The 20,730-nt window shown below is 43.7% G+C and overlaps 1 protein-coding gene across 1 annotated transcript; it reads left to right on the top strand.

Annotated features, from left to right (window-relative positions):
* Window positions 1-333: 333 nt before the first annotated feature.
* LOC311025441 (protocadherin alpha-C2-like) lies at window positions 334-19,018 on the top strand. Its single transcript, XM_084028345.1, has 4 exons — window positions 334-3,145; window positions 5,342-5,400; window positions 8,273-8,358; window positions 14,924-19,018. The coding sequence occupies exons 1-4, from the start codon at window positions 605-607 to the stop codon at window positions 15,232-15,234; spliced, it is 2,997 nt and encodes a 998-aa protein (XP_083884471.1). The 5' UTR covers window positions 334-604; the 3' UTR covers window positions 15,235-19,018.
* The last annotated feature ends 1,712 nt before the right edge of the window (window positions 19,019-20,730 follow it).

Genomic DNA, 20,730 nt, shown 5'->3' with positions numbered 1-20,730 from the left:
AATAAAGCACACACATTGTATCATGGTAGCTACACGCTTCATTGCAATATAAACTTAACTCAATACGGTGAAATGTTGGTCATTTTACACCATGGCAAAACATCTGGATAAATCTACACAGAGTTATTGATGAAACACTTGATAAGCTATGGATCCAGCCCTTTATTTCAGCACCTAACTAAAAACACTTGGGATCTCCAGTTTCCTGGACGCGTTTCTCCTTTTCTTCACTCTAACTAGAGCTGACTGAGAGAAAAAGGTGACGTTTTTAATAGTTTTATTTTGAAAACAAACACCTCTTTTCCGGTTTTTGTTCGGGCTTATTTCCACAGTCTTGACGGATGTCACAGCTCCAGCGGCAGGGAAACACACCCGTCAGCAGCGCGCATTGGAGACAAAAAAAAAGGCGCATCACGGACAAAGGAAATATGGGTGCGCTGGAGAGGATTCACCTCAGCCCGGTAACGCAATGGATGAGCCGCTTGTGTTTCATTTACCGGGAGACCAATTAGCCCACCTTAATGAGGTGCTGGGACGCGAGGTACTGCAAGCTAAAAAGGCGGAAGGCTGCGTTTAATCCGTCTGCGGATCCTGTGAGCTTGCGATGGCTGTGGCGGGGATATGCAAGTGGATAGGGAGTAATGTGCCTTTTTATTTTGTGATATTTTCCTTGTGTTGTGGCCTTTCGTTCGGACAATTGCGATATTCGATTACGGAAGAACTAGAAAATGGGGCACTGGTCGGGGATCTGGCGCATGACTTGGGGCTGGATATCCGAAGGCTCGCCACCCGAAAAATGAAGATAACCTCCAGCAGCGGCAAACGCTACGTGATTGTCAACCCCAAAAATGGGAAGCTGCTCGTCAACGAGAGGATCGACAGGGAGGCGCTGTGCGATCTATCCAACACCTGCCTCATTAACCTGGAGGTGATGGTCGAAAACCCCACGGAGGTGCACCACGTCGAGGTGGAGATCGTGGACGCCAACGACAACGCGCCGCAGTTCCCCAGAGACGAGTATCAACTGGAAATCACAGAGTCCGCTTTACCGGGGTCTCGCTACCCGATCGAAAACGCTCAAGACCCAGATATCGGGTCCAACTCGGTCCGCATGTACCAGCTCAGCACAAACGACCATTTCGCGCTGGTGTCCAACAAGCCCTCCCAAAACACCAAGCACATCGAGCTGGTCCTCAAAAAGCCCGTTGATCGCGAACAGACGCCTTATCACCAATTGATTCTGAGCGCTGTGGATGGTGGGACGCCAGAGAAGACAGGCACGGCGAGAATCAACGTCCGGGTCCTGGACTCCAATGACAATGTCCCCATGTTCGACAGCTCAGTGTACAAGGTGAAACTGTTGGAAAATTCGCCCAAAGACGCCCTGGTGATCAAACTGAATGCGACGGATCTGGACGAGGGCACCAATGGAGAGGTGTACTACTCTTTCAGCAGCTACACCCCCGAGAGAGTGAGGCAGATGTTCAGCATGGACACTAACACGGGAGAGATCAGAGTGAGGAGCAACGTGGACTACGAGGAGACCAACTCGTACGAGATGTACATCCAGGCGATGGACAAGGGCCCCGGGGCCGTGGCGGCCCACTGCAAGGTGGTGGTGGAGGTGGTGGACGTGAATGACAACGTCCCTCAGATAGTGTTGTCGTCCCTGTCCAGCCCCGTGAGGGAGGACGCCCGTGCGGACACGGTGGTGGCCCTCATTAGCGTCACCGACCGAGACTCTGGCGCCAACAAGCAGGTGAGCTTGGAGATCCCAGCAGGCCTTCCATTCAAGATCAAGTCATTCAGAAATTACTACACTCTGGTTACCTCAGCCTTCCTGGACCGCGAGACCACCGATGCCTACAACGTCACTCTGAGTGCCACAGACGGAGGAAACCCTCCCCTTTCCTCCCAGAAGACCATACAGGTGGACGTGGCCGACGTCAATGACAACCCACCTCGGTTTGAGCAGACCTCCTACACCGTCTACGTGGCTGAGAACAATGGCCCCGGGGCCTCTTTGTGCACTGTGAAAGCTCAAGACGCAGACATCAAGGAGAACGCGCGCATCACCTACACGGTGCTCAATGACAACAACCACGGCATCCCTGTCACCTCGTATGTGTCTGTGAAGGCCGATACAGGCGAGGCGTATGCCCTGCGAGCCTTCGACTATGAGTCACTGAGAGAGTTTCACTTCCAGGTCAAAGCCCAAGATGGGGGCATTCCTCCACTCAGCCGCGTCGCCACCGTCTACATCTACATAATGGATCAGAATGACCACGCGCCGCTGATAGTCAACCCTCCCGGCAACGGCACGCGCTCCTTGGAGACGGTACAGAAGAACGCCGAGCCTGGCGCCATGGTGACCAAAGTGGTGGCCTACGACGCAGACGCCGGTCCGAACGCCTGGCTGGTGTACGTGCTGGAGACGGCCACCGACCTGGACTTGTTCAAGGTGCACGAGCACACCGGCGAGATCAGGACCACTCGGAGGATCCTGGAGGACAACTCCACCTCTTTTGCCCTGACCGTCGTAGTGAAGGACCATGGGCTGCCTAGCCTCTCCTCCACCGCCACCATCAACGTTGCCGTCATGGAGGTGCCGCCCAAAGTGGCCCCTGACCCCAAGAGGATCATCCGACCTCACAGCACGCTGCTCTTCTCCAACGTCACCCTCTATCTGATCGTGGCTTTGAGCGCCACCACCTTCGTCTTCCTGGTCACCGTGGTGGTGCTGGCCATCGTCCGCTGCCATGCCTACTGCACCCAGCCGGGGTCCTGCTCCCCTTGCTGCGTGTCACAGAAGCCCCCTCCAGATGGCGGGAGCAGCAGCGTGAGTGCCGGAGGGGGAGGCGGCGTTGGACCCGGGCCGCAGCCCAACAACAACGTGATGCTTCGGAGAGACCTCAAAGTGGAGCCTCACTACATCGAGGTGCGCGGGAACGGCTCGCTGACAAAGACTTACTGCTACAAGACGTGCCTGACAGCCACCTCCGGCAGCGACACGTTCATGTTCTACAACACGGGGCGACCCATCAGTGGCACCTGGGGCAGCGGTGCCGACCGCTTCTTCACCAGTGGGAGCGGATTTGTACGCAGACTGAGCATGCCCGATGCCTCGATGCAACTCTGCCCAGAGGTGTGTCATTATTTCTTCTATTTGTCCACATAACTGGAAGGTCGTGAATGTTTACATATTAGTAGCATTGCTTACATTTTATTGTATCTGCAATCAATGTAAGACCCCTTTTAAGTACATACTCACCATGACTTCATTAAGGTTATTGCTACTGTACGGTATGTACAGTCATAATGTCTGTGTTGCTGCAGGGTGGTGATATTCCTGCGTGTCAGGTTTGATCCGCTCCTGCAATGAATTCAATCCTTGCGAGCCTCATTCTCTTTGTTCAGTCCCCACTTGTACGTTGCTGTCGCTCAGCCCAGCCCAGCTCAGCGCTCACACTGCATTAGTGTCAGGCCTGATGCTTTTCAGGCTCCTGAGCTGTTTCTGATGATTCAGAGATTTGTGTTTCACTTTGAGGGTTGTCATCACATCTACTCTAAGAACAGGTCATGGCGTCTTCACTACAGGCTCGTTCTCTGGTTCGCGTGCGAGTAAAACTGTTGCACTGGAGCAGTTGGGGTAAATTGCCTCTGACTATGGGAGAGATATGCACTTGCCTTCTGCAGGTTTATTTTCTTGGCCTTAAAGGCTGCATTAACGCAACAATGACACGATTTTATGAACTTGCATGATGGAACAGTGCATATCTTTACCTGCTAGGCCAATCTAATGATTTCATTTCTCACTTCCAACAATCCATGACATATTTGACATTCTGCCCAAAAAAAAGCCTTTAAAAGTTGATATGTTCACATCTCTTATTCACAGATTTAAAGTGTCCAGGGAATGCCTCTACATTCTGGATATATTCAGCTTTTATGCTGGAGAAGTTAGAGAGATTCGTGTTTCAAAAATTGATATAACATCATTTTTAATGTCAGACTGGTTAAGAGGTCTGCATGCACCATCTGCATTATCAGGAGCCAGCCACCAGTACATCTGTTACAGGAAATCTCTTACTAAGACAAGTGTAGCCGTTTAAATTAAATTAACCTCCAGCCTGTGTTCCTCAGCCCTGCAAATTAGATTTACTCAAAGAGGCTCGGTCTACCAGCAGAAAACACTCCCCTCTGAATTGAACTGAGGAACATAATGTGCCATCTTTATCTGGGACACTTGCTACTGCCTGAGCAGGTTCGTGTCTTAAACACAGCTTTTCTTATTCAGTGTTCTTGATGTCCGAGGCTGCAGCCCACATGATGCTGACAGATTTTAGCATTCATGCAGATGTTCACAATCGCTTCATACAGTGTATGTGTGCAGCTACTCATGAGGAAAGTAATGAGTAGGCATAATCAGGCAGAATGAATGGCCATGAAAGATTGTCTCATTAAAATAGGACTTCCCCCCCTACGAGATTCTGACTTTAAAGGCATAATCATCAGCAAAATGTGACTCCCATCAAAGGCAAACGAATGGCAGCTTAACACGGTGACTCCACTCCGAAAAGTATGACAATCATCAGAAGCCAGTAAATCTGCAAAGCGAGGAAGATGAAAGAAATCAGTTAATACAAGACCATAGAGATCATTTGTAAAACATGATCGATGATTTGTTCCACACATCCACTAAATCCTACACATTTGTGATACCACATTTATATGTGTTAGCCCTTTGCTCTGTGCTAATACAGATGAGACGCACAGGATGCGGTTGCCCTGGTGACGACGGCTCTTGCTTATTGGTTTTTCAAAGGCAATAATTTACCAGAGGACTGCTGGGAGTCCCAGGCACTCAGCCTCGGTTCATCAGGGGCAGACGGGTACTCACAGTTACACACAAACAAGGACACACCGGTCTGTGCAAACACGCGGGTACTCAGGGAAAGGGCATAACTCCCCCAGCTCTCACATTCATAGAGCCTCGCAGTGAGAGACTGTCCAAAAACGTGTCAATACGGCTTTCAGTCACTGCCCTTTTTCAAAGTCCTTCTGTGTCTGTGGATATCAATATGTATGCTTGTGTGTGTGTGTGTGTGTGTGTGTGTGTGTGTGTGTGTGTGTGTGTGTGTGTGTGTGTGTTTGCAATGGGGGACACGACTGCACTATTCCTATCACATCCAGAGCTGGGATGTGTATCATGATTAATTGATGAGGCCATGGCCCAGCCTGTGCTCTGCACTGTATGAGCTCAAACTAAACTCTCATCTCCTCTTCCCCTCTCTCTCTCTCTCCCTCTCTCTCTCTCTCTCTTTACCTCTTGCTCGCTCAGCCCAAAGCCCCGAATGCTGACTGGCGATATTCCGCATCTTTGAGGGCAGGAATGCAGAGGTAAGCACTTTCCACTTTTAACTCTTTTGCAACGTGTGATCATCGAGAAAAAGTTCCGCCTATTGATCTGATCCACCCTGCTGCCACTTCAGTGACCCTTCAGAACGCACTTTACCACGGCTTCAATGTTCAGTATCTCTAAGCAAAACATGTATTGACACATTTCCCCTGAACGCTAAAAAAAAGGACAGAATATAACACAATACTGCAGATCAGTATCTGCCATTATCCTAAAATGGCAGTTCGTGCCCCTACAGCATCAGTTTGAACTCGACCCCATCCTCTTCCTTTGGGACAAGCCATCTGCAGCTCCCAGCAGTGGATGCACAGCACTCCTCCTCTGTAGTGTAATACTATATAGGTCATCTACATTCTGAGCGTCGCCTCCCCCAGTTAGTCTTTAAGCAGGAAGCATGAAGGACAAACGAGCTGACTATAACCTTTCTCAGATTATCAGCTGCACACGCATCAGAGTCTGCATGTACAGACCGCCTCACACATGCGTGAGCTTCTCTGTGCCTTTTCTATATTCCTGTCCGGAGATGAAGGGAGAGGTTGTGAACACGGACAGCAGAGGACATTTTGGACTCCATTCAGCGTGCATTCCAGATACGGATTCATGCGCCTTGTTGCTCGACCAAATCCTAATTATAGATTGATTGTTCTCATTCTAATTAGCTATCTACTGCAAATCAGGGAATACTGGAATGGCCTGGAATAAAAATATCTGTCTCTTGAATTTTGTAATGATTAGGTCACAAACATGAAAAAGAATGTAATGAAGTGTTGTGTTAATTTGAGGGGACTAATGAGTTCTACCTCCACGTGAATCTGAACTTTCATAATTTCATGCCGACTACGCTCACTGCTCAGCAGCGCAGTCTTCTGCCTTGAGTACGTTTGATTTAATTGGATATCAGTGCTAATTTCTATGGCGTGGAGGGTATCATAATGTGCATCATGTCATCAAGGCGCCGTAACATGACATGGATTAACATAAATCATCATCGCAATTTGCCGCCGCCTCTCAAATGGCAGTGCCTGTAACGCGCATGGACGCGGAGGCGCTCGTATTAACCTTTGACCCCGACACACGCACGCTGTAATGTATCACACTACACGGAGCGCGTCGACTTCACTGACCCACATTCCCCAGTGTAGTCAGTCAGCATAGAAAACACCAGCAACTGTGTCATATCCTCACACAATAAACTCAGGCACCTTTGCTTGTGGAAAATCCTGAAAACCCACACTGCTCAGACTGAAAAAGGCCATTTTATATTCATGACGAATCCCTATTCACCATAGCATAAGTGTGTTGCAGTTAGATGCTGGATGTGCTGCATTGCAGAGGCCCCAGCCAGGGTAGGTCCTCCTATACACTATAGGCTCTAGCTTCATTATGAATGTATGGGGAGAAATATCTGGGCCTCGGTTGCACTCACGCACTTGGCTTCGTCGTGAAGTCTTATTATGTTTCTGAGGAAACGCTTCAGGGAAAGTTTGCCTTCAGCCCCATAGGCCTTTTTCTCTGAAGACCCTTTGACTTGCCGTGTTCGGGGAAGCAGAGGTGTGAAGAATGTACGGAGAGCTGACTTCCATCTGGCTGTTTGGAGTTCAGGGTCCTGGTTTTGTGCATGCAGCCTCCCTGTCACCCTCACTGCAGCACTTGATTAGAATGGAGCCATCGTTATTCCTAACACCAGTGCTTGTCCTACTATGACGATCAAAATGTCTGCTGTGAAAAAGGCCTATTGCTCTTTAGTCCTGTCTGCACTGATTCAACCATCTTCTCACCTTTGCGTTCCTTCTTGTAAAGCAATTCAGTATCAAAAATGTTCACATTTATTAAAGGAGTAGCTTGCCATATAGGGAAATAGGCTAATTCATTCTCTTGGTGAGACTCAGATGAAAAGATTGATACCTTTTTCTCCTTTTTTTATCTGTCTGTTAAATATAAAGCCAGCAGTCAGTTATCTTAGCTTTCGCCCATCCAAATGTATTATATCACACCTTCCTGTCGCTCTAAATCACAATCAGAAAAGCTCACTAAAAACATGGTACATTTCTTTTAATCGATACAAAAATGACACTGTAAAAATGACAGATTAGACAGATCCTCTGATTTTGGAAAAAAAAAAACACTGGGCCTCATCTCTTTGTATGAACAGATTAATTCTTAACTGTATACTTTCATGTACAAAGATGCTCGTAAAACCCAAATAATAGCGGTTTATCCCACATGTCTTAATCGGTAAATCCTACTTTTGGAATGAGGCCTAATTTGGAATATAAGAACAGAATATGTTGTTCATATGAACAAGATAACATTGTTAATATTGGTGTATTCAGAATAATGTAGAATATTAGTGTGCATTTAGATGTAGCCAGTGAACCTGAACAGTGGAAGTAGAAGGAATGTTAGTGCGTTGCTATCTCTCAGTGTGCTGCTCGCCCCCCTGCTATGTCGAATGAAACAGTAGTGCTCAGAAAAGTACACCCTCTGGCTTTTCACATCCAGTGAAAAAAGACTTAAAATAAAAAACATCTGAAACTTCCCCTTTGCTGCCATCCTGAGAGTCTATGTTGTGCTTGTGGAGTGCATTTTCAATACGTCTCTCTATTTGGGTGAGGTAGGAGTGTCCTACTTTTTCTACACATCATTATTAAAATATAAATATGGAACAAGATCGGGTGGAACTACTTAAATGCATTAAATATGTCATGTATCCTAATGAAATATGTAAATAGATGTCATTTAAACTAACACAAAAAAATCCACTGTGAAGCAGCTGCAGTCAGCAATAACAGAACAGCATTCATAACATTGACTGTGTCTCACTGAGTCTGCTGAATGTGTTTTGTTTTTCAGTTCGGTCCACATGGAGGAGTCCTCTGTGATGCAGGGAGCCCAGGGGATGCTGGTCCAGAACTGGCCCACAGTGTCCAGTGCCGCAGGTGAGTAGAAGTCAGGATGGAGTGAAAAAGCACCGTCTGCTTCTTCGGGGCAATGGTGACAGAAAACGGATCTTAGTGAAAGTTCACTGACTGATTTGAACAGAAGGAGCTACATTTCTTTGATCCTGCTTTAACATAGAAAAAGAAGAAGATGTTTCAGTCAGGTGTACTGTCATGTCTTTATGTAAAATGTAGACTCAGGCTATTTGTTGAAAGGAATGTTAAAGCAGGCACCTGGGATTTTCACCTCTGGTAGCTTGGTTGTGTGTCCCAGAACATAACGGGGTTAACCAGCAAGTGTTCTTGTCCTCGTGTGACTCCCACCTCACTGCTGGCTGAGAATTAACCCTGGGTTCATAAATACAAAGCTATTTGTATATACCAGAGAAAAAACAGCCAAAAGGGCATAACCTACCACCACCCAGGGCTTGTTAATAAACCATCATGTTAGTGCATATAGCTTATAGTTGACTATGACTGTTTGAAGATGACAATTCTTCTGTACTGGAACCCTAAAATACAAATTATAATTTGGAGAAGGAGATACATTTTGACGCATTTTAAGCCTTGAAGGAAATTTATATGGCAAGATAAAGAGCAGAATAAACAGGGAAAACATATCTGCACTCAACTCAATCACTAATCAAGATGATTTGTGTCATCTGTACATGTTAACGTAAAAACAGGACTTTGATCCAGATGTCTGTTATTCACTGAGCTTTAGAGATGCTAGTAAGCAGATGGATGTTTTTTCAAAACCTTTGAACAGAGCTGAGAGCTAATTCATATTTAATGTACATGATTGGTATCAATTATCTCAACATCATCGCAACAAAGTGAATAAGAGCTTCTTCTCAAATATCAAAATATAACTATAATTGCCAAATACTGCGTCCTATAGGGGATGCAACCGAAGACACAATCACAGTGGTTGTACTTTCACTTCTTTGAAAAACAACCAAACCTGAATGCCCTTTACATTTACAGGTAACACTTTCTATGACGCATCTGTCTGTTATGCACGATGAACATACTAACATACTTATAATAACTTAAAATTTGCTTATAACACTGTATAATAGTTACTCACTGTCACTCACTGACATTGTTTTTTGGGGATCATAGTTTGTTATGATTCTCATAGCTGTAATACATAATCTTTTTATAATGAATTATAATCACTCTTATAATAATTTAAATGTGATTATAAATTACTCTAAATGGTCACTGATATTTTTAGATTTTTGATGATTATAATGCATTATATACAATGTATTCTAATAGTGGGAATTATAAAAACACTATGATCCTTGCAAAAATAGTCATAATAACGTGCTTTATAATGTGTCATGAGTATTGTTATAAAGCATTATTAATATGTATACGTTTGTTCATAATGCATTATGGACTAGGGGGTCATGGAAAGTGCTCCCCAATTCCACATTCAAATGTGTCCATTGGATTAGATTATATTTCATGGGTTGAATTTGACTTTGGTTTGGATAATATGGTAAAACTATGGTAAAACTGGGGAATTATAATATCTCCATGATCTTTCATTCCAGTGTGATGTTCATGCAGAGCTTAGCTGAGGTGCCAGACGCCCGGGGCCCTCAGAGCCACAAATAAACAACTGTAACCTCCATGAAAGCAGCTCGCTGCATGCAGAGCACCAGATTGAAAAAGGCAACCTTTTTTTTTTTTAAATAAGAATGAGTTGTCGTGAGTGGGTGGCAGCATTGAAAATGTGTAGCATGTAGTACAACACAAGTGTAAACACAACAGGCCTCAACAATGACCTGCGCTTCACAGCAACGCTCACTCAGAGCCAATGACTCACAGCTGTTGTCCATTTATTGGGAAACTCTAGAAGCAAAGAACTCGTAAATTGTTTGGAACATTGTGAGCCGTCTTTCCCTCCTTCAGCCAAACTTCCACGCATCGATTTTCTGCCTCGCTGCAGGAATTAGAACATGGGTAGAGACTTGGAGGTGAAGGTAACATCACAGTCAATCACTCAGCGAGTCAGTTACAGAATATGTCTTACTGTCTGTCAGCTTTTCTCTCTGCGGAGAAGAGAGCTGGGGAATGTTTCCAGATGCCGTTGCCAGCATCTCTGTGCCGGTTTGCTGCAGAGTTATATATGTGTTTTTTACAGCAGGTGGAAAGCCTCCTATCTGGCCGGGTAAAGACGCTAATATTATATTTAAGCAGAGAACACATTGTACCGCAAACCTTCCGTTGGTGCATTGTTGCATTAGGAAATGATTTGTAAGGACATGCACTGGCTTGCAGGATGATCCTCTTTACTATGCATCAGGAGGTGGAGCCTTTATTGTGACACATTTTCATGTCTGCGGTTTGTTCCTATCATGATGCGAAGCAGTCTGATATGCCGTGATGCATTCAAATGCGGCACCCTCAAAACTGCGTTTATGTAAGTGACCCATGGCGCAGATGAGGAGACATTCGTCTCATGCCAGAGGGGCAGAGAAGCTATTATCAGTAACAAGAGAGTGCCATGAAAAAAAAAAGAGAGAGATCCGGTAACATTAAAAGTGATTTTGGAGAGGAAGAGCAGAGGAGACGTTCAGGGGGGATGGAGAAAGAAAAAAAAGGCGAGGTGTGGGGGGATGGAGAACGAGAAAGGTTAAGAGGATTGGCAGGTTCCTGCAGTAGTGTTGTTGCTAGGGAACGCCATGTGACCTGTTGCCTGGCAACACTGTCTAACTGAGAGATTGCTGCAGCAGCCGCACCCTCCATCAGCAGGGAGTGGGCGAAGGCAGTTTCCATGGCAACCGCTCCTATCTCTGAATGGAAGATTTGGAAGGGGGGGGGGGGGGGGGGGATACGGAGCGGAAAAGGGAAGGGGACTCGGAAAGGGCAGGTATTAAGAAGAAAAAACAGGGCATGCCGTAATTTAGAAGACATAATGTAGGAAAGAATGTGTCTCATGCAGAATACATGCAGCGTGCTGCATATATTTACACAAGCAGCACACGGCTGTCAGATGTTCTGCATGTGTTACAAACCACCAGAGGGATTCATTTTAGATGGAGCCCTTTCTCGGACTAGACAGGAAATAACCTATTTTAAATGTGGGACATTGGGTTACATGAAATGAGGCTTTAAACACCCACATATCTACACCAGGTGTCATGGCAACCTCCTCACAAGGAGCTGTACTGACCTGCTTACCAGCACTGCCACCGTAATCCGTACTCTGTGAAATATAGGCTAATAGGAAGCAATGGCAGCGTTACAAATAATCCTCCGTGTTAGGGAAACGGCAGCACAGGGGAAGAACGGCTCTTCAAAGTTATACCGACTCCTCCAAGCTGCGAAGTTTATTTTCACCCACCAAACACAGGAATATCACAGATTAAATTCTAATTAACAATGTCAGGGTTTTGGATTTGTCACAGCCGGTGCAGAGAGCCCTGGGATGTCCCAAGACGCAAAGACAATATTCACTTGATTAGAGGCGACACAGCCACTTGACATTATAGCCCGGCTGGTCATGCACCGCTCGAGCCCCATCAGGTGTTCATAAGCCGAACACCACTGCTCTCATAGGGTACAGTTGTCTTCACCCGAATTATGAGGGCAGTTTGTCTACCGGTCTAGTAATCAGCACAGGTTTAATTACATCCACTGTCTTTTTAAAAAAATGGATTGTACCTCGATGAATTGTCCAATGCAATTAGGCCACAGCTACCTGTGAGGGCCGGGCCAAAACCACCAGATGACCTGATAACCACTATAGTTTAAGGTCGTGACCACACACTTTGATCAAATCAAGATATCATACATAAGATACTGGAGACATATCTATAAAATCAAGCTAAAAAACTTGACACAGAGGATTAATCCTCGGTAACACCTCCATTAAGCATCGTTAATTGAGATTTACTGACACATTTCAACTTCCCAGATGATAAACCCTTAAAGCCTGCCTGGTTTAATGGTTTGAAAATAAATGGTTACATCCAGTAACCTGTTAAAATACAGTGTAAAATATGGAACTATTTAAGTCTATAAATATAAGACTGCGTATCCCCAAACTTGATTTCCTTTAAACAGCAGCATCAGGAACAGGAAATGGTGTGTCAGTTACATAAAATGGAGGTGCATTGTGTTCAGCAGTGCTTTGCATTACTGGCTCAATATCAAGATCATTCACATTCTGCCTCACAGTATTTTACGCATCTCCTCTAGCTCACCGGCTGTCTCTTCAGTTTATTTTAAACGCGCTTGTCCTCCTCCACACGGGAAGCCATCTTCCTCTCCTAACAATTATAGTCTTTGAATGGGACGTATTTAAAATACCAGATCCTCTTCCTGCATTTAATACCCAGATTAAATATAAACAGACCATACCGTCAAATGTCATAATCTGCAGAAACAGATTATAATAACACTATTACAGCAGTAACTCTGCTAATGGTAAGATAACATCTGACACTGGCTCATCATTAGACAAGCTAAATGACAGAGGTTAATTAGCAGCAATGGGCTTGTTTGTATTTTTTTTTTTAAATAAAAAAATAAACACAGCAAAGCAAATTCAGATTTTTGTTTTGTTCTGGTCCTTCACATGCTAATTATTTAATGTAACTTACATTTAGATTTTTTGCAAGTGAACCAATTATTTATGTGTTCCTGTCACAGTGGTTTGTTGCTTCTTTGTTACCAAAACACACAACATCTGACCTCGTCTGCTCTATTCCAATCATTAATCATTTACAGAGATCATATATGATCAATTTTCAGTGACTCCCACTTCAATAATACATGATAGCACTCTGTGAAAGGTGTCCGGTGCTGGTTAAACGGCGCAGTAATGCAGGGCTAACTATTGAGCTCCTATTAGTCTCCACATATAATGTATTGTCATGCTCGATGAGCTCATACGTAGAGGACTCATGATGGACTGTGTGCATTTTCCACATAGTCTACTTCCCGTTGGGACAGTGGTTCGAAACCATTTCATTTGCTCCAGCAAGTTCATAAATAGCACACAAAGAAAAATCAAGCAGAATCTTTTTTGCAAGGGCCTCTGTTTGATCTAAATAAAATCCAGACTGAAAGTAGGTCAGTGCAGAGGGAACTGGTGTGGGTGAGAGCACCACGTCTGCAAAACCCGCCCACCCCCATCTTTCTTACCCTCTCTCTCTCTCTCTCTCTCTCTCTCCCTCTCTCTCTCTCTCTCCTGTTATCTCATCCTACATCTGCGTTCCTTCTCATTCTGGCATCTTTAACCTTTTGACCTCAATGTCTTATTTATCACTTTACATAATCATGTTTCTGTATATAGACATTTATTTTTGCCAGTACCTTTTTCTCTCTCTCTATCTCTCTCCCCCCCCCCTCTCTCTCTCTCTCTCTCTCTCTCTCTCTGTTACACCCATGCTTGAACACTAAAGGTTGAAATCCCTGTCTCTGGCCTCCTATGAGAGTAGGATTAAGCTGCTGCCATCATCAAAATATAAATACAAATCACACTGCCGAGTTAAACATCCCTGTGGTTTGAAGGTTAGCCCCCTCCAGTGTTCCCCCCCTGTGGTCTCTGGCCAAATTGCGATCCTGAAAATATCCTCTCCCCGTGGCCATCGCTCCGTTGTTGGGCTTTTGCTTTGCACCCTTTCGCCTGATTTTGATTATTACTTTTATGTCAGATTTCATGAACATCTGAAATGTTGTAAGTTAAAGTTTGCAGCGTAACAAAATACTGCGGTCAAATTCCATGAAATATTTCACAATAGCGTGGGAGTATAACCCAGTAGGAATACAGCCTTCAGGAACATTTTGTTCTTGCATTGTAGAGGACTTTGAAAAACAACTGCCCCCCAAATACTTCAACTCCAAATCCTAGCATAGAAGAACATAGAATAGAATAGCATAGAATAGAATAGCATAGCATAGCATAGCATAGCATAGCATAGAATAGAATAGAATAGAATAGAGGGACGATACAGTTGACATAGTTCCGATACAGAGAATGGAACTGATGTGCTGTACAGAGAGTTTATAGCTGTTGCTAATTTTCAACTCTTTTAGTTGGGCTTTTACATGAGCAATAAAATAATCAGCATAAAATTATATAAATGATCAACGTGCTAAAACTATATTACACATCAATAAAATACATATGCATAATCAGCACAATGGATTATATAAAGCCTACATTTACACTGTACACCAATACACATACCACGAAACCATTCCTGTACATTCTTAAACGAGGACTTAATGAGCACAGCTTTGTTTCTCCTTTAGCCAACATCTGTGTTTATTGGCATTGTTGAAAGGATCCCACACCAGGGTCACACTCCTTGTATGTGTACTGAGTTAACAGCAAAGGGGGGATAACGTCTGTGGAGTCAGAATGGACTTCTTCCACTTTCCACCAATCATTTGTGTAAAGTGATGTTGATAATTAAAGGATTCCTTCAACACTTACTTTCTTCCCTCGATGTCGAACTATTGCTTCAACAAGGTCGATTGAATGAAGGTAATGAGTCGCCAGATTTGACATGATTTCTTTCTCCTTATAACTGTGTAGATGGAGACGGCGGTGAACTATCGCCCCCAGTGGGCGCCGGAGTCGACAGCAACAGCTGGCACTTCAGATATGGCGCCGCCGGACAGGGCTACTGCCCTCCTCAGCCCCTGAAGCCCGGAGAGATCCCCCCCGAAGCCTTCATCATCCCCGGATCCCCAGCCATCATTTCTATCCGCCACGACGGCGGCCCAGTGGACGACAAAGGTGACTTCATAAGCTTCGGCAAGAAGGAGGAGGCCAAGAAGAAGAAAAAGAAGAAGAAGGACAAGAAGGACAAGAAGGATAAAGGAAAGGATGACGGGGATGATTAGAGGAGAAGAGGTGACTTGAAAGCAGAGCTACCAACAAACCGCCATCTCAAATCCAGAGCCAGAACAAAAAAAGCCAAATGCATATTGTAGAACCGGGGGAGCCTCCTTGCACCAGATTTGCAGAGACATTGTACAGTGGCCAAACCCTCATTAGACCAGGTCTGGCTCCCCACACCATGCGAACCTGCTAAACAAATGTTCCTCTCTTTCTTGGCACATTTGGCCCATAACATTGGCCGTTAAAAGTCTGAGGATTATGGGAAAGAAAGGTTCTTAGTAGACAGACTTCATGTAAAGGTTGGACCAAATTAAAACAGAAAGGGTTTTATTGGATTACATTAGCCTTTCTGTGATTTCCTCAGCCCCCCACCAGTTTATATAATAAAAACAAAAACACCTGCAAAGGTGTACTATTTGTATCTGACCATTGTCAGCTGAGGCAGCCTGCGTTGGCATTGCTGTCTTTATGCAGCCCCCACCCCGTCCTGTTTGGCTCACCTGAAGTGGAAGCCGAACTAAAAAAATTGAAACAGAGGCTTTTGTCTTCAGTATTATGGAGGCCTTGTAGAAATTCAGAAAATGTGGTCTTTTCTAATAAAAAAAAATGAAGAAAAATGAAAAAGTAACAGCATACAGTATATGTACGATGGAATTAGCACCTTTAAAGCAAGAGGTGGCTGAGACACACAGGACCACACTCAAATGAAGAGTTTCAGTGTAACATAGCACATTGCTGAGGCTGAGGACCTGAACTGGGTTGCACCAACTATGCGCAAGTTTGTTCCCAGGTTAGTGTATAAAGTAGTGGCTTCATCACGGCTAGTTCATTTGCAATTAGCAAGTTACTAAATTCGACTGTTCCATGGGTAGCAAGGAGGGAGTTCTACAGCGGTAACTCGTTAGAAGATTAGTAATAGCATTACCTCGCTGATGGATACAAATCACATGGATTTGTAGATGACTGGATTGGCATAAAAATTTTACGATTGGTGAATATAATCCATATTTGACTCTTAGAGGACAACACTAGTTTTTGATTGTTTAAGTTCATTGTCTACAAATCTTGTTTACTTTCCCAAAGCAGACCGTTGTGATTTGGGAAGCAGCTATCCTTTTTAATTTAGTAACACACAAAACACAAATTAGCTGAGACTTGAAACATTTTCACAAGAAAAGTTTTGTTTTATTAAGTGACTCTTTTTGGCACATGGTAATGTAGCTGAAGTGCAGGTTCACTTGAACTGCACTGCATTACCACGACAACGTAACTTTGGCCAAAATGTCCGTCTCAGCATGTTGTTTTAATATAGATTGGAATCGGACAGGAACAAAATTCTGCCTGGAAGGCAAATAAAAAAATGCAAATTGGGGAAAAAATTAACATGTTCATTTGTAGAAAATGGACAGAAGCATCCAAAAATGACCGTTATAGTCCTTTAGGCTGCAAAATGGCATGAGATTACTAAAGGAAAAAAACAAACAAAACGCTCTGAGCAAAAAAAAAAAAAGAAAAAAAATCCTGCTTTACTGTTAGTGAGTGCAATTGTGTGACTTTGTATCATTTGCACCTGCTTTATTGCTTGCTTAACTATTTAGTTGGTACTTAAGGTTACGTTGTAACAGATTTTTGTGGTGCTACCGCTTGTGTTTTAGCAATGCGTGAACGGGGATTCGTGGCTTCTTCGGATATAACTAGGGAACCTACGTGCAGCTGATGCAACCGGCCCCTGCTGGCCCTCGTCTCTCGGGTCAACGGGGGTCTGAGTCCCACCGTGTATCAGCACACCCAGTCTGACGCACGCACTATTGTACACAAACACTGACTTACTCTGCCTCTTACTCACACACACACACACAAGGACATACAAGTACATACACACAAGAATATACTCAAAGAATACATACCCCTCCTCTGGAAACTGAAGGCCAGTGCCATCCCTCATATGGGAGTGTATTATATGGCTGGGACGCAGGAACGTTGCCCGTCGCTTCATTTCTGTTCAAGCCTGATCCCCCTACGTCCGTCTTTGAATGTTAAGTAGTTGTTCTTCGAACCCTGCACCACTGCCTCGACTGCTTCAGCGCTTGTAGGATCTGCTTGCCCGCTGCCTGTTTCCTCCCTCTGCTCCCGTTTCTTCAGCTCAACGTGGTGGGACGACGTCTTTCAAGTCGACCCTCCTTCAATGAACTGTGCCGTCGTAACACGGCGACATTTGTGTATGAACACACCACATAGACAAACACACATCGCTCTTTGGGTTCAACTCCAACGGAGTGTTTCTTCTGGCTCGTCATCCACAGCTCCGTCATCTCTCGCATAGTGCATTGTAAGGCCCTCTGACATCGTTAGCAGGAGATGAGATTATGTGCCGGATTAAATGAGACGAGATGGCGAGGCCAAAGAGGAGTCGTTGTAGTGTATTGTGCTGCTCCGACGTAGATGATGAAGAAGAACAGAGGCGATGGGGCAGGTCCTTCCTCTTTTGCACGAGCGAGGTATTGCAGTTACTCCTTTGTCAGCCATTAGTGACAACCGGTCTACTTGGATCGACTAATAGGAAATAAGTGCAGCGGAGTCCGGCAGCAATGAGAAGAGGCTGACCTGTGGTTGACTTGGAAGTTAGAGGGGAGGGGGGGAGGCTCCACTTAGGGATTAATGGGACTGTTGACATCTTTTATGGGCCAGCAGTGAGAGCTGATGACACCAGAATGCAAGCAAATACCAACACGGGTCAATCATGACAGCTGGTAGGACACATTCGACGGCTTAATCACAAATAACGCTGCCGGGACGGCCGAGCTGTACGGGAGAAATGTGTGAAACGATCAGCTGTATTTGCAGGGTAGAAGAAGAACAGTAGATTAGGGACAGCGTCAGCTAGATGAAAAGTGTCATAAAGTCTCACCTCAGTGTTCCTTCTTTGGTGGAGAGCGTACCGGCCACAGTAGGGGTATGTTAGCGCTGCCATCAGGCTCAGTCCCTCCCATGCACACGTGTCTTCCCCCTGCAGGTGTACTTCTGTGCTGTCAGATCACCAAGTGGCTGTTTGCATGTTATAAGCAAAGGAAACAGATACTATATAGATACTAAATATACATAGATATGTTTTTTCCACTGGGAAACGCGTATCGGACTACATGTACATCTGATACACATCCCTCAAAGACAATACGCACACATGGAAAGTTCCACACTCATCCACACGTCCATCCGTATACACAGACATATACGCTATTGCAAACAGTCCATTTGTGGAGAAAAAACCCTAAAAGAATCACATTTTTTTATCCTGTTGAAAATGAATTTAATCTTCTTAAATAGTCATAATGCTATTGTGTTATACGATGAAATGCTTTTTTTTCCTTCCTGTTTTTACCCGTATGATTTTCATAGATAAGAAAATCGATCCTTAAAGTTGTGTTAACCTTTGAAATGATGATCAAACAAACACTGTTGTGAAATCAAATCATTTAATCACCCTTCATATCTATCCCTTGAAAAAAAAAACGGAGAAAAAGAAGAAAAAAAATCTTAAATTGATAAAATCGTGTTAAAAAAATCAAGTTGATGTCTTCTCTGCTTGTGTATAGTGAATGTTCCTCAGTCGCTGGGCGTGCGGCGAGTGGCACACCAGTCGACTGTGACAGTGCAGATCTGTTAATAACTTTTTTTGTACACCTGCTTATCATTGTAAAGGTGATAATAGTGGTTCTTATGATTTCATCAATCTGGTAATGTGTTTTGTTAATAAGTCACAAATAAAGTTTTTCTTAAATATCTTAATATCTAAGCTGTGTTTTGACTTGATTTCAACTAACAGGTGAAGAAGCTGAACACAAGGAAGAAGCTCTTATTAGCTAGAAATAACACAGCTATCATATCACGGGGATGTTCCACTCTTCATATCTTATTGGTACAGTTATTTGGAAAAAAATAAACTTCACAAATCAAAGGCAGAGTTTGGATAACAGCCTGTTGAGGCAATGTTCTTTAGGAAGTACCTGACCATTGCTGTTAATGACATTTATTCTAACCACATTGTTATTATTGTATGATTCCATTACATAGTAGTATAAATATAAATAGTTTTAGTGCGTGTGATTATAACCCAGGTAGTAAATCTACAGGGAATGTTACAGTCTTTTAACCTTTCCCATCAGACCATGTTAAATTTTTCGACGTGTTCCTGGAAATCTCACCACAGCCTGAAACACTTTGCCCCTGCAGTTTATTGGCAGAGCGAACACCATTCAAACCTGTTCAATTACCAAAGGAAAAAAAAAAGTGTGAGATCAACTTGATGGTAAGGGCTGCTCATCCAAACAGCTGATGTGACCGAGCAATATAACAAATCAAACTTGTAAAAACTTAGAATTCTCTGTTGAGCTCAAGGTCTGTGACATATCAGCACATTTAAAACTGGGATTCAAGGATAATGGTGAACATGCACAACTTGATCTGTTCCTCCCTGCGAACAAAGACTTCTCATGTTGAATGTTGTCTAGAAGAAAGGCTTTCTGTGCCTGGAGCTCCATCTGTCTGTGGACCGGAGAAACCTGCCTCCTCCTGCTTTAGACAATACTGACACCTACTGGTGAAAGCTGGGACTGGCCGCCGACCCACATTGTTCATGATCTATAATAGCATCCCACATTCTCTTCTTCTGTGTGAGAAGAAAGAATAATGGGTAACATTAAAATACAGAACAACCTTTAATAATTTGCTAATTCTAGATTTTTCACGGTTTGAGACAATTTTAATTCAATAATAATATAACAAGCAAGCATTTTTTAATTATCTATTTTTAATCAAAAGGCTGCTGTCCACTCATCACATGTTTCTGTTTGTTGAGTTAACAACTCAAAGTCCATACAGATATGGTGCTAAAAAACACTTTGTTATCTGTGTGATGTTCATCTGCCCCTTAGTGGTGATTTTGTTTAAATACAGCTTTAAATCAATTAAATATCCTGTTCTTCATTCAGCTTTTCCATCCCATATTATAGTTGTACAAAATGAGACAATCACTTTTTAATCACACCAGAAAAACATTGCAAGCATGTATTCAACTGAATACAATGAAGGAAAAAAAAAAAGATTATGTGCAAACGTGAAGATTATGTGAAAATGCATTGCTCAGTTATTTCATATATGTGTACTTATATAGAGCAGATGCAAGTATAGCGTTGACTGAAATGTAGGTCTCGCCAGTGAATGAAGAAAGAATATTTCAAGTGTTTCAACATGAATTAATAAAGACTGTGAATGTGGCTTCACTTAAAGTTCAGTTTTAAATAAAAAATGCATATTTTGCCTCTTACCTGTGGTCTTATTTATCGATCTATGTTGTTCTTGTTGTTGCCTTGTTTTGGAAGATATCAGCCATTGGAGATGGAGATGTTCTCTCTGATACAATGGGACTAGATGGCACATTATATCTCCAAAACTAGGTTTCTCCCACCAGATTGACAAATGGCACAACATGTAAATAAAAA

This window comes from Eutrigla gurnardus (genome assembly GCF_963514095.1).
Source record: "Eutrigla gurnardus genome assembly, chromosome: 15".
In the NCBI taxonomy this organism is placed as follows: domain Eukaryota; kingdom Metazoa; phylum Chordata; class Actinopteri; order Perciformes; family Triglidae; genus Eutrigla; species Eutrigla gurnardus.
Note: the sequence above shows the minus strand (reverse complement) of the source record. Positions and strands in the feature narration are given on the sequence as shown.